The sequence below is a fragment of the Girardinichthys multiradiatus genome, chromosome 5 (genome assembly GCF_021462225.1).
Source record: "Girardinichthys multiradiatus isolate DD_20200921_A chromosome 5, DD_fGirMul_XY1, whole genome shotgun sequence".
NCBI lineage: Eukaryota > Metazoa > Chordata > Actinopteri > Cyprinodontiformes > Goodeidae > Girardinichthys > Girardinichthys multiradiatus.
The window spans coordinates 49,071,042-49,085,657 of NC_061798.1; the positions used below are offsets into that span (position 1 = coordinate 49,071,042).

Below are 14,616 nucleotides of genomic sequence, written 5' to 3' on the forward strand. Positions count from 1 at the left end.
GAAGAAAGGTTCTATTGTATGTATAGGTGAGACAAAGATTGAGCTGTTGAGCCACAGTGACATGAAGCACTGAAGTGGCAGCATCATACTGTGGGACTGTTTTACAGCCAAGGGAACTGGTGCATTAGATGGAATAATGTAGGAAACACACTACTTCTAAACTCTTCAACTTCACTTCAAATCAAAAGCATGATGGTTAAAACGTGGACATAACTGGGTGTTTCAATGGGACAATGATCCCAAGCACAGATCATAACTGTTTTTGCAATGGATTTCAAAGAAGCCTGCCCTTCCCAAAGCCCTGGCCAAACCCTGTCAAACATTTTTGTGCAATATTCTGAGTTTATGCCAGAAAGCCAACTAATTTAAATAAACTCATCATTTCTGTGAGTAAAATTGGTCAAATATCCAGTAACAATTATTCCAGAATGTGAAGCTGCAACTATCAGGAGACATCCAACTGTACAATAGTGATGGTGTATGTATATATTTGAACCAGTGTGAAGCAGATAATGATGGTCTTCCTTCAGTTAAGTAAGACTGAACTTACCATCCAGACCATGATGTATGAGAGGCCAGCGATCCAGATGGTGGCAGTGAAGAAGGAGACCATAAACCACCGTTCCCAGCGCCGCTTGGCACAGTTGGGTATGGTGAAGAAGAGGAGCAGGGACAGCGGCCACATGATCAGCCACCTTAGTTTGGTGCAGATGCCCACTGGAGGATAACAAAGTTACTCGATATTTTAAATTCCTTCAGCATCACGGGGAATTTGTTTCTTAACTGTTTCTTAACTGCCGTCTTACCGCATGGACTTTGATTTCTTTGCTTTAAAAGACTTAAAATTATGTCTTACAATATCAACCACAGAAGTTGCTCGAAGTTGCTCGGACTAAAGGGCAAACATAACAAAGTAAATGAGTGTTTGATTTAAAACTACAGAAAGCAAGTAAATCCTGGCACCAACATGTACCAAACCACATACTGAGGCTTTGTGACAAAGTAACAACCAGTTTTAAACAGCTTTCTCTGCCAGGATGACTGCAACTTTGTATTTTATGATTATATCTGCTGCCATAGAAGAAGAACAAATGGATTCTTATAAATTTACAGTTTTAATCTTTCATGAACTGAAGTGATTTATTTGATTCCCTTTTGGGATTTTCTGAATCTGTTCGTACAGTTGAATGCTTTCTATCCCTTTTTATGAGTTTTTTTTTTTTTTTTCAGTTTGCCCTGTGTGTTTCTGAGTTGTCCTGTGACGGACCAGAGACCTATCCAAGGTGTACGGTGCCTTTCAGCCAATGACCACCCCCCCAGGAAAAGAACTAACCAGAGGATAAACTGTAGACACCCCAACAGAAAGAGTCAGTCTTTAACTAAGAGAAAACAATCTTGCACCATGGGGGACAAACTCTGCTGACACTGGTAACAAAGAAACTAACTGGACATACAGCATTAGCATACCTAAATAAAATGGATAAACATCCTAAATTGGGTCAACGGTCTGTCTTCAGCAGCCTCTGCAGCTGACACCGCCCACTGAGTTCTTGACTTCGTTGAAATGTTATTGATCTTTCTTGTTTCTTGAGTGGTCGTGGCTGTGTTAAGATAAGTTCTTGCATGCCTACTAACACACATTAACCGTTCTCTTTCTCAAGAACCAGTCAGGACTAAGCCTCAATAAATATACACTGATGCAGATATTTGCTCTCACATGGACTTACATGCAACATGTGGTCCACATCATCCACACCTACCCTCGTTCACAGACACACATTTACTTTAAGACCACTTTAATAAGTTTAATATAAGTGATGTTAAGCTTTGTTTTTGTTTTAATACAATTTGTTGTGCTTTTTAAAGAAGTGGTTTGTGATCCTTGTTTATTCGTGCTTTGATAGATGCTGGTTGAAAAACCTGAATTCAGATTGTCATTAATCTGCACGGTAGATGTACTGTAATATCTGTTCAGATGGAGACATTAAGCAATGTGGTACCTGGGACTTTAAATGGCACCAGAGGACCTTCGTTGTCCTCTTCTGCCTCTCCTTCCTCGTCATTCTCGTTGTTCTCGTTGTCCTCGTTTTCTGTCTCGTTACCCGACTCCAGCCGCTGCAGGCTGCACCGCCCATTGAACCCTTGATCAGCTGCACCCATCCCATTCTCCAAGACCCGCCTCCCCAGAACTCGGGCAGTGGAGTCTGAGTCGCCGTTGGTGATGCAGTTAACCCGAGTTTCTGTGGTATTGATAAGCCTCTGTCTCTGGAACATCAGCACAGATAACAAAATATGGATGCTGCACAGAAGGCAGCTTCTATGTTCTCCTTTTTTTATTTAACTTTAAGTTTACATGTTTGAAAAATCTAAAAGAAAAACATTCCTCACTCTTCTAATCATGGTAAGGCTGTCAGCACTGATTCTTAACTGCAGGAGATAAAACAGTCTCTCAATGAGCTAAATTCTACGTTTCGAAATGTAATCATCTTGCATTTGTTGGTATGTTTAGGTATGTTGGATCATACCTCATTGATGAGCATACGGGAGGCCATGGTGAGACGGGTTCTAGGGGAGAAATGACTGGTGATCATGATCCGCATGCCGGCCTCGGAGAAAGTCAGCTGGTGGGGGTACGCAGAGAGCAGCTCGTCGACCATCAGCACCGACGGCGTACAGTGGAAGTTCGCTGCAAAGAAACAAAGTTCGTCTAATTGTTCCTGGAGTTCCACTACATAAAACCTAGTTTGTAAAATATCACTTTAGCAGATTTTGACTGGTTTTACCGTACAAGGAAAGATTGGCAACATCCTTAATTGTTTTTAATTTGTGAATTATCTTCTTTTGTCAGGTTTGACATTTGTGGACTTAGTTTGTGGTTTTGTGTTTTACTTTTGTTTAGTTGTTTTCTAGTTTCTTTTTGGCATCATGTTTATTAGTTTCTTTTGTTGTTGCTTTCTTATTATTTTTTGTATTATTATTATTATTATTATTATTCACCCTTGGAGTCTTATTTAGTATCTCTGTGTTTAGTTATGGTTTGGTATTTGTTTCACCTGTTCCTGCTGCTTCCCTGCCTCCTTGTCGCACCTGTTCTCAGTTCCCTTGATTACCTGCCTTTGTCTTTCCCCAGTATATTAGTTGGTTTGGTGTCTCTGTTCATTGCTGGTTCCTCGTGTTCGTCACTACCCCTTTCCCTACCATGACTGCTTTGTTTATGCTTCGCTTGGAAACCTATGCTACGTTTTGGCATGAGTACCTGCAGTGTTTTGTAAGTTTTGGGATTTTGACTCTGATTCATACCTGCAGTGTTTTGTTACATTTTTGACCTTTGAGAATAAACTAAGATGCGGCTGCCAATCTCTTGTCTGCACTTTGGTCCGACCCAAAACCACACCGTGACATCTTTACTTTAGTTGGACCATGTTTTGCTGAATATTGGACCATTTGCACGTTGCTGGACGCCACCAGGCCTTCCGGCGTTTTCGGCCATTTTGTATACCAGGACAGTCCGCTACTACAAATCCCAGTGGCCACTACGGCTGATAGGACGGGGGCGTCGCAGCTCTGAGGCCACCGTCAACTATATAACACAGTATCAGACGGCCCACCATTGCTTTTCACGCTGGAAACCGGAGCAGCAACTGAAGCGCATCCCTCTGGAGAAGAAGTCCCAAGTGGATTTCATTCATTCTCCTCGTTGGCCAACGAGAAAACTAAGCAAATTAAGCTTACAGGAATAAGAAGGCTTGTAAGTTTTCAACTTTACCGATCGAAGACGTGAGTTTAACACATAACCAAAAAAACCACGGAGTTTTCAAGGAGACGCAATTTTTCCTCCTTGTTTTTGTACCAGTCGACTAGTGACAGTCCGTCATAATGTTTCTACCTTTCTGCCACGGAGGCCACCAATGAAGAAAACGGACTGCTTTGCTGAGTATCCGCGGACGCGTGGAGCTTTTCAAATTCACCACCATCATCCCCGTCCTCAAGAAACAAACCATCACTGGGTTAAATGACTAGTGACCTATCACCCTGATATCTGTGGTCATTAAATCCTTTGAGCGACTGTTGTTGAACCAACTGAAAGACATCACAGACTCCCTGCTGTAGGTCAGCCAAGGATGCAGTCAACCTGGGACTAGACTTCATCTTGGATCACCTCAACCACCCAGGGACGTACGCCAGGATCCTGTTTGTGTACTTCAGCTTGTACTTCAGGGGCTCACCCAGTTCACAGTGCCGGCCTCCACCAGTAAGTAAATCACCAGCTTCCTGACTGACCGGCAGCAGCAGGTGAAGCTGGGAAGCATCTTCTCCCGCACAAGAACCATCTGCACCGGCGCTCCCAGGAGTGTGTTCTCTCCACACTTCTCATCTTTCTGTACACAATTGACTATACCTCAGCGGAGCCGTCTGTGAAACTCCTGAAGTTTGCAGATGACACCACTGTTGTTGATCTGATCCAGGACTTGACGAGTCTGCATGCAGACAAGAGCGGGATCGGCTGGTCCACTGGTGAGGTCTAAACCAGCATTGTATTGAGCTTAACTCCCTCAAGACTGCAGAGATGATGGTGGACTTCCAGAGAACACCTCCCACACTGCCTCCCCTCACCATCTGCAACAACACCATGTCGACTATGGATTACTTCCAGTTCCTTGGAACCATCCTTTCTTGGGACCTGAGGTGGTCCTAACATCGCTCCATGCGAGGAAGAAGGCCCAGCAGAGACTGTAATTCCTGCAGCAACTTAAGAAGTACAGCCTTCCACAGGAGCTGCTGGTCATCTTCTCCACTGCCATCATTCAGTCTGTCCTGTCTTCGTCCATCTCAGTGTGGTTTGGATCATCCACAAAACAGGACAGGTCCAGACTGCAATGAACAATCAGGTCTGCAGAGAGAATCATCAGGGCTGACCTTCCTTCCATCCAGGACTTATACAGGTTTAGGGTCAGGAAAACGGCAGCTAAAATCTCTGCAGACCCCACACACTCTGCATGCAAACTGTTTTACCTTCAGGTGGCGCTACAGAGCGCTGTCTGCTAAAACCAGCCGCCACAGAGACAGATTCTTCCCCAGGTTGTTTCCCTGGTGAGCACTTGACAGTGTTCTTGGAGTGATCAGATCCATACCAGGCATTTTACACTAATTCAACCTTGTCTGTCTTTTTAATAAAAACATTCTATATATACATATTTACAAAAAATGTTTTATTTACCTTCTTATTTATTTATATTTAAAATGTCTTCATAGAGAGCAAAGTGAAACCGAAGCCAAACTCCTTGTTTGGCCAATAAAGCTGATTCTGGTTTATGGAGCTTAAATATTGACACTTACTGATATTTAGGCAATCAAGTCAGTTTGATTATTTTACTTTTTAGCAGGCCGATCCTACATACAGGTAGGATATTACTTAAAGCACTTACAACATCATATTGTTTTGTAAATTTGCATATTTAGTAAACAGTATCAGCATTATTGTTTACTATACTATACATGACACAGATAAAGGTTTTGGAATAGTCAAAAGTCTCAATCCTAAGAATTACAGGGAAGTTATATCAAGTTTTACAGGAAAAAGTTGGTGCAGATCACTGTAACTCTGGTACCTTTCTTCAGCAGAACTGCAGTCGCATCATATGAGACATTATCCTCCAGATCCGTGCTTCCCGTAAGCCCGTTAGCCAGGTTCCCGGAGCCCTTCTTTCTTTGGCTGAAATACCGATGAGCCTTTCCATTGAACCTAAGAATGATTTATGATCCAATATTTACTTTCACAAAGCAAAACAGACTGACAGAACTTCTGCAGTTTTAATGACCCTCACTTCATGATGAGGATGTAGACAGCATACATGAGGATCAGGACAAGAGATTCCCACCTGCAAACACAAGAGTTATTCAGAAATGTACAAACAGTCTGTACATGTAACTCTGGTTGTACAGCGAATATCATACGCACCAGCACACCTTCTCATCATAGATGAACTAAGGCGGAAGGACAAAGGGACAACAATACGACAAAAATATGAGTTATGGTTATAATAAGAGAAGCCACAAAGTATTAATTTAGAGTATCTACAGCTATAGAGGGTTTCTTTAAGAGATACTGTATCCAACTGATGTTCAAAACAATGAGAGTTAGTGCTTCCATCATGTTTTAGTTCTGGAAACATTAAACCACCCTTTATTAAATGAAAAATAAGGTGTCCGAGTTAGAGGACAGAGAGAAGAAACTGTCTACAGTTTCTGCTGCTACGCTTGCAGAATCATCAGGTTTGCATCTACAGGAGTCCACAGAAAAGGTTCTTACCACAATCAGCGCTATGATGGAAAATGTGTAATAGATGGAATCTCTAAGCAGAGCCCAATGAGACAGTTTCACAGCCTGCAAGATAAACAAAGAGCACAATGTTAACAACATTTGAAGCATAACATTTTACACAGAGAAAGGCTCTTTAAACCTGGTTTTATTCACAATCTGGGTTTTTGAATCACAGCTTATGGTTTTGTTCACATTTTCCATCTGATGAATTCTGCGTGCTGTTAAAAAGAAAAGAGAAGAAAACAGTAACTTTTGAGATTGGGGTAAGTAAACAAAAGCTCCAGAAAAGTTCCAGAACATTTCCTGTAAGTTCTGAGAAAGTAACACACAAGTTCTCTTAAAGTAATTTAGGTTCTTTAAAGGTAACCAGTACTTTCTGTAAAGTTAATCCGTTCTTGAAAAGCAAACCATAAGCTGCCATTAGCAGTAAGTGGACATGAGGACGGTTGTCTGTCCTGAGTGTCTCTGCGTTATCCTGCCTAGCCTGGTAATCTGACCAGGGTGCACCCAGGTGTTGGCTGCTAGAGATGACGACCAGTCCCACCACCACCCAACCAGGATGAAGCAAGATGGAGCAATGGACAGACGGATGAACAGATGGACGGACAAATGGATCGCATGAATGTTTTACACTGTAACAGAAAAAGGCATCTATATCTCTGCTGTTCATTGATATCTAGGCGCTGATTAAACTGAGGTTTTTCTCGAAAGCTTCAGGATGCACCGAGGTCTGACTGCTTTAACCCCATCCTGATTTTAAATTCCTACAGCAGTGTAAAAACAGGCGTGTAATGAACCTTGTTAAAGGAGGGCCAGCTCAACCGATGAGCCTCTGCAGCAGAAGTTTGTACAGAAAACATGTTTTGTAAGAAATCCAAGCACACAGATGTGGTGTTCTTTGAAAACCTCTGGAGAGCGCAGCAGTAAGGTTTTGGGTTTGTTCAGAGAGTTGTCTGTTTAATGCTCAGTAACGGCTGTTTTCAGCAGAGCTGTGAATATTTCTGCTTCTTAAAGTTTCAATGTAATAAAAGTGAATGAGGCATTACTCAAAGTAAATGATGCACACAAATAGTGCTGCTTTATTCTAATCGGACCTGGTGGTTCTTTTTCTTTTAACAGAAAATTAATTCAGAACAAGGACTGCAGAAAAAAATGTAAAACCTTTTACTCTTCTACTCTTTCAAATGTTTATGACTAGGTTTACGGAAAGACTTGTAAAAAAAAAGCAACTTGCAATATGTCCCCCATAATAAGGCTCAGCACCAAAAGTATTCTTTAAGTTTCAGGAATTAAACTTTGGTGAAAGTTTGTCAAAGTAGAAACTACCCTATAAAACCCGAGAAAGTAACCTAGAAGTTCCGGAAAAAGTAACCTGTAAGTTCCAAAACTTAAATTATGAGTTCTGTGAAAGCAAACTCAAAAATGTGCAAAGAACCCAGTACGTTTCAGCAATAAACTTGTGGGTTCCAGAAATTTAACAGAATGTTCTGTGGTAGCAAACTGTACATTTTGGAAATTACCGCATAAAATCCGGCAATTCAACCTGTAAGTTCTAGGTAGGTAACCTGTAAATTATGGAAATTTAACTGCAAGGAAACTTTGGGGGTCCAACAGGGTGCCTGTGATGTCCTTCAGATGCTTCAACACCAGTTGCTCAAAGGATTTCATGACCACAGACGTCAGACATCTGAGTGACAGGTCCATGATGATTTGTTTCTAGGGGGATCAGGTTGATGGTGGAGCATTTGATGCACAAGGGAACCTCACAGCTCCAGAGACTTGTTGAAGATCTGAGTTAATATGGGGATCAGAGTTCTAGAAAATTACCAGTAAGCTTTAAAGAATTAAACCGTATGTTCTGTGAAACCAAACTGTGATTTTCATGGAAGTAGATTCTGGGGAAAAATTATCGAAAACTTGGAGGTAAAACAATATGTAAACTCTGAGGAAAGTAACTCATAACTTTTGAGTTGAGGAAGGTTATTTGGACGTCCCACAAAGTGTAGAAAAGATAGGCTTCTGAAAACTATGTTCATTTCTATAACCTCAGTACTTGGTCTGTGCTCCTTTTAGATAAATTGCTGCATTGATGTGGGCTGCACGGTAGTGCAGTTGGTAGCGCTGTTGCCTTGCAGCAAGAAGGTCCTGGATTCGATTCCGGGCCGGGGTTTTTCTTCATGGAGTTTGCATGTTCTCCCCGTGCATGCGTGGGTTCTTTCTGGGTACTCCGGCTTCTTCCCACAGTCCAAAGACATGCCTGTTAGGTTAACTGGTCTCTCTAAATTGCCCTTATGTGTGTGAATGAGTGTGTGTTGATGGTTGTTTGTGTGTTGCCCTGCGATGGACTGGCGACCTGTCCAGGGTATACGCCGCCTCCCGCCCATAGACTGCCCCCACGACCCACTATGGATGAAGCGGTATAGAAAATGACTGACTGACTGCATTGATGCGGCGTAGCATTGAGGAGATCAGCCTGTGGTTCTGCTGGGGTGTAATGGAAGCCCAGGTTGTTTTCGTAGCATCCTTCAGGTCATCTGCATTGTTGGGTTGGGTGTCTCTCAACTTCCTCTTGGAAAATACACCATGGAATCCTTACGGGGTTCTGGTCAGGCCAGTTTGCTGGTCAACATGGTCATATAACCAGCTTTTGGTACCTTTCGCAGTGTGGGCTGGTACCAAGTTCTGCTGGAAAATCGAATCAGCATCTCCATAAAGCTTGTCAGCAGAAGGAAGCATGAAGTGCTCTAAAATGTCCTGGTAGATGACTGTGTTAACTGTGGACTTCAGTGAACCCAGAGGACCACAACCAGCAGACGACATGGCACCCCAAACTATCACTGACTGTGGAAACTTCACACTGGACTTCAAGCAATCTGGATTCTGGGCCTCTACACTCTTCCTCCAGACTTTGGGACCTTGATTTTCAAATAAAATGCAGAATTTACTTTTATCTGAAAACAGGACTTTGGAAATCCAGCAACAGTCCAGTTCTTTTCTCCTTATCTCAGGTAAGACCTTTGTACCCCATGTGTAGGATTTGTCTGTGCGTACTGGATTTTGATGCTCTGACTCCAGCCTCAGTCCACTCCTTGTGAGGCTCCTCCAAATTCTTGAATGGATTTTGCTTAATAATCCTCGGTAGACTGTGGCTATCTCTGTTGCTGGGACACCTTTTTGTACTACACGTCTTCTTTCTACCAAATTTCCTATAAACATGCTCAGTCTGTGACTAACCAGCTTCTTTATAATGACCTTTTGTTGCTTACCCTCCTTGTGGAGGGAGTCAATGACTGTCTTTTGGACATCTGTCCACTCTGCAGTCTTCCACTTGATTGTGTGTCCTACTGACCCAGACATTAGAGGTTCAGGGTATGACACCATGAGTTTCCAATTTTTACCTTTTTCAAAATATTTTAATTATCTGAGACACTGAATTATGGACTTTCTGAAATGAGTGACACAAGATATCAAACGTTTTTTCAAGATTTTAATTTTTTGAGATGTACCTGTATATGTCTGTATTTATTGTTATTTCGACAGTCTTAGTGCTTTATAAGTGGTAATTTGCCATCTGTTTTTAAGTTGCTTATTTTGTTGCAGTGTGAAAAAGCAAAAGCTATTAACAATAAACCTTTTTGAAAACTTTGTTAAAACAGTCAAAATTTGATTTTATAGCACTTGTCCATCTTGGTGTTTTATAAGGTTGAGATTAAAAAAAATTAGGCAGATTTGAATTTAACCTTCTGAAATTCATCGCTCAGCTGATAGATGTTCTTTAAACTGCATGTTTATTACCACCTAACATGGGACCGGTACATGCTGCCTCTTATAATCAGATGATGTGGGATGCAGACGGAAAGAAGGTTTAAAACTCACATTTGATGCTTCTTGAGTTTCTGCTGCGATGTGATACAGGCGTGTTAATGCGTTGTCATGTCCAGCTCTGCTGGGTAAGTGTTTTGCAGTTGTCTATATGGTTTTGTTTCCTATTTGAACTTCCTGTTTTATTTTGTGCACTAATTTCCTGTCTTGTTTCAGACAACCTAACTTCCTGAAAGCCCCACCTCTGCCCCACCCTAATGTTATCCACCTATGTATACCTCACCCAGTGCAGCCTTCCCTTGTCAGTTTGTATTTGTCCCTTGTGTCAAACGTTCCAGTCCTAATCCTAGCTCTGTGTTCTAGCTTGTATTTTGGGCCTCCCTCTGACTGTTTTGGACACCTCTGCTTGGATTGGATTTTTGTGTACTGACCATGGACTGTATTAATGGACTGCTGAAGTTACGCCACTAAGTTGGGTCTTGCATTTAAGTCCTCTATTCCTGTGCCTTACGACATGCTGGAGACCTTACGTTGACCTCCTGAAGCACCTCACTGTAAAAGCCGCCTGCTCTGAATCGTCCTATGTGGAGTGTGCCAGTGTGTTTGTTGACCTTATGTTGCCCAACAGAATACAGGAGCACACGATGAAGAGAATAAATCTCCCACACAGTGCTTAGCGCATACATCAGAGAAGGGGGAAAAAGTCACATTTTGAACCTTCCTCTCCCAGGTGGGAAATCATAGGTTGAGTAAGAACATAATAATTAATCTGTATGTGCTTCTATTGCATTTCATTGCACAGCCGAGTATCTGTAGAGAAACTAAAAACATCCATCCAAGGCCAGCAAACAGCAACAATGAACACAGCGTGGATCTGAAGGAGATTGTGTCACACCCCATCCATCCCAGCTCCATTAGATGTTCATTACATTATCTCAGCACAATTACATAATATGAAATCAGGGATTGCATCAGTGTTTGGGGAGTTCATCACCCATACTTTTAAGAGCAGAGAGCTTATCCTTGTACTAAACTCATTTCCATGTCACTGGCATGTCACATGGCATCAGAGAAGCTGCTCTGGGCAATGTTAGCATGCAAAGAAGGTAGTCATGCTAAAAAAATAATAAACTATCCTATAATTCCACAGTTTGATGCATCAGGACTTCAAATATTAATATGATTCCTTTTATGTCCTAGAATTACATAAATGGAACCTCAGATGAACAAAAAACACGCAGCTTTACAGCGTCTGTATTGAAATGATCATGCAGCAGCACTTTGGAACAAATTCTGTCTTTTACAGAAACTAAGAGACAACAGCAGCATCCAGGTGCTGATGATCAAAATCCTTCATTAGCTGAGAACGGCTCCACAGAAGCAGTTTGGTCAGTTTGCAGGTCAGGAGCATACAGGTGTTTCAACACAATGCCAAGAAGGAAAGACATCAGCAGTGACTTTAAAGAAGTTATCAATCTGAAAAAAACTAAAACAAAGATGGCTTGTTTGGTGCAGCAAAAGAGGATTTATCTACCCTCTGAAAATAATATGACAACAAAAATGCATATCAATGGATAACAAGACTTTCAGAACAATGTCCTTTGGAGATATGACACCAATGTAGAGATATTTGCCCATGATACACAGCACAACTTTTGGATAAAACCAAACACTGCATATCAGCACAAATCTCCACCTCATGGAGGAATTGTGTTCTCCATGACCTCCTCTGTATACCAAAATATATTTGAGTTAAATGGGAGGTCAACTGTTGAAGACCTGGAACTTGGCCCAAACTGGATTATCATTGGGACAATGAGGCCAACCACAGCAGCACCTCTACAACAGAATGATTGAAAACAGAAAGAATCAAAGTATTCCAATGGCCTAGTCAAAGTTCAGATCGCAACCGAATTGAAATGCAAAAACATATCATGTGCAAACCTCAGTGAACTGAAGGAAAACTTCTCTACAGCTGATAAAGCCATACATAGAAAAACTCCTGAGAGTTACTGCAACAGAAAGTGTCTCAACAGGAAACCCAGTGGATCAGAACCACACACAAACATGAATTTCTGTGATGAATGTGGCTGAAACAAACAAAACAAAACATCGAAGCAGCAACTAGAAATAATGGGCTTCCTATTTTTATTGATATCTTTTATTTAAAAAGTTGAAATAGTTTTTCTGGATTTAAACATTCACTTTTTAAACACATATAAATCACCCAGTTTGAAAGTCCATTAAACGGATCAACACCGTGTGGATTAATGTGTCCAACAGTCATCTGCAGAGCCACATGGATGCAAATTGTAATATTTTGTGTTTACATGGCTCAGTGTTTAAATGTGAGACCAGGCTAGCAGTTGCACACTGCAAAAATGACACCAGGTCAGCTATGAGATCATACCTGGCCAGCGAAGAAGCCACACACACCGATGATGCAGAGGATGTTGAAGACGGCCGAACCCACGATTGTCCCTACACCCACATCACCTTTGGTGATGAACACGCCTGGGGAGGGAATAAACATCAGAGAGAAGAATCTCTTTACAGATCAAAGATGCATCCAGCACGGTTAGGAAGAAATGTATGGCATTTATTCTCAATATACAGCAGGAGTAATTTTCTCTTAGTATCCACAAAGGAAATGATTAAAGAAGTTTAACAAACTCTCCGACTGCTATAGACACTTGAAACAGATATAAGATAATTCGACATAGGAAAATGCCCCATGCCCTCTGTAATGTTTCTGACTTGTGTTTTAATGGCAGAAGACAAACATATCTGAAAATAATCTTATAGTATATCTGATACTCCATCATACAGCACCCTTCAAGGCACCATAAGGGAAACAGGAATAAAAAGCCTGAAAAAAAGCACGTCTTTTATTGATATAGAATAATGCCACAGGGAAGCATAAATCCAACATTTCATTTGAAAGCATTTACTCAGTGGGGAAAGGGTGGATTTCTGTTTTGATTTTGAAATGTTTTGAATCATTCTTAGGATGAAAGACTTCATGATGGTGTGCCCTCTAACACGGTTCCAGGGCCTTTTAAAATAAAAAAGGCCCACAGCGACACAGATCCTCCACCATACTTAACAGTGGATGATGTGTGTGGATGTAAAGCTCAGTTTTAGTTTAGTTTAGTTTTATTGGCACAGTGAAAAATGACATAGAACAAGAAATCCAAAAAGAAAAAGAGGCTTCTGGTGCAATAAAAATAAAACAAGAGGTCAATAAAAGTTAGTTTAAAATAAATTAAATTACAAATGCAACGTGCCACTGGTTCTGCATATAAGTAACATGTATTCCCTGTGCATGCATGGGTTCTCTCCGGGTACGCCGGCTTGTTCCCACAATCCAAAAACATGACTGTTAGGGTAATCAGTTACTCTAAATTGCCCTCGGGTATGAGTGTGTGTCTCTGTGCAGCCCTCTGATGGACTGGCATCCTGTCCAGGGTGTATCTGCCTTGATAGGCAACCAGACCCCCACCCCGGTAACCCTGCAAGGATAGGCAAGCATAGACAATGGATGGATGCATAAATGTGTAAACCTGTAAAAATATAAAAACTTTACAACTTTGGCTCATAATATAAGACGGCAATAATGTGACATTTAAGCATTAAATGCAGAGTGTGCCCCCTCCCTGGCAGCCCTGCAGTGTGTGTGTCTCAGAGCAGAGGTTGTCTGTGGAGGTTTGGACGTGTTGTTACCGATAACAGAGGTGAAGAGCTCTGGAGCTGAGCTGCCAGCTGCCATGAAGGTCGCTCCTGCCACGTCCTCACTCAGATGGAGACGCTGAGGAAAAACAGTACAGAAGACAGCTTTTAGGAAACAGCTGCGGCACTTTCAACTCTTCAGATGATTGCCTAAATCTAACTGAAACACAATCATGTGTCAACACACTGCAATCTGGGGTTTATCAGCCAAGTCTGAAGCTGAACAAAACCAGGTTGTGCAATTTTAGATCTTCTTAGTTCAAACCTCTGCTGATATTTCTGGTCTTGGGAGAAAGCAGCAGAATGAGCAGACCAAGTCATTGTTTTGCAAGTCATGAGTAAGTCTTGGGTCTTTCCACCCAAGAAACCAGTCAAGTCCGAAGTAAACTTTTAAATTCAACTTTTAAACAAGTCATGTGATCAAATATGTGATTTAATCAGAGCAATAATAATATAAGATTGTTTTAAAAGATGTTTTGTTTGCAACCAGTAAGAAGAAGTAAACTTGAAGATCGTCTGAAAATCAGTGCTGACGTTGCTTCTTACAGGAAATATTACTTGAAATAAACAGAACATCGTTTTGAAAATAATGAGAAAACTGATCATTAGTAAAGAAAATAACAGAATTTCAGTAAAAAATAAAAATTATTTCCATTTTAACCAACTGCAACATTCTATTCCAATTTCCTGTGCAAAGCTCACAAAACTATATTTTGAAAGTTACTGTATTGATCTAATAGATT

The 14,616-nt window shown here is 41.3% G+C and overlaps 1 protein-coding gene across 1 annotated transcript in view; it reads right to left on the reverse strand.

The window, feature by feature from the left end:
- The window catches only part of slc24a3 (solute carrier family 24 member 3), a 67,985-nt gene that overhangs the window by 7,161 nt on the left and 46,208 nt on the right, over positions 1-14,616 (reverse strand). The window contains exons 5-13 of the mRNA XM_047366949.1: positions 13,868-13,952; positions 12,555-12,658; positions 6,311-6,385; positions 5,960-5,985; positions 5,826-5,879; positions 5,610-5,743; positions 2,526-2,686; positions 2,001-2,265; positions 551-717 (exon numbers count right to left, since the gene is read on the reverse strand). Coding sequence (XP_047222905.1) covers positions 551-717; positions 2,001-2,265; positions 2,526-2,686; positions 5,610-5,743; positions 5,826-5,879; positions 5,960-5,985; positions 6,311-6,385; positions 12,555-12,658; positions 13,868-13,952 — 1,071 coding nt within the window. The remainder of the gene's footprint in view (positions 1-550; positions 718-2,000; positions 2,266-2,525; positions 2,687-5,609; positions 5,744-5,825; positions 5,880-5,959; positions 5,986-6,310; positions 6,386-12,554; positions 12,659-13,867; positions 13,953-14,616) is intronic.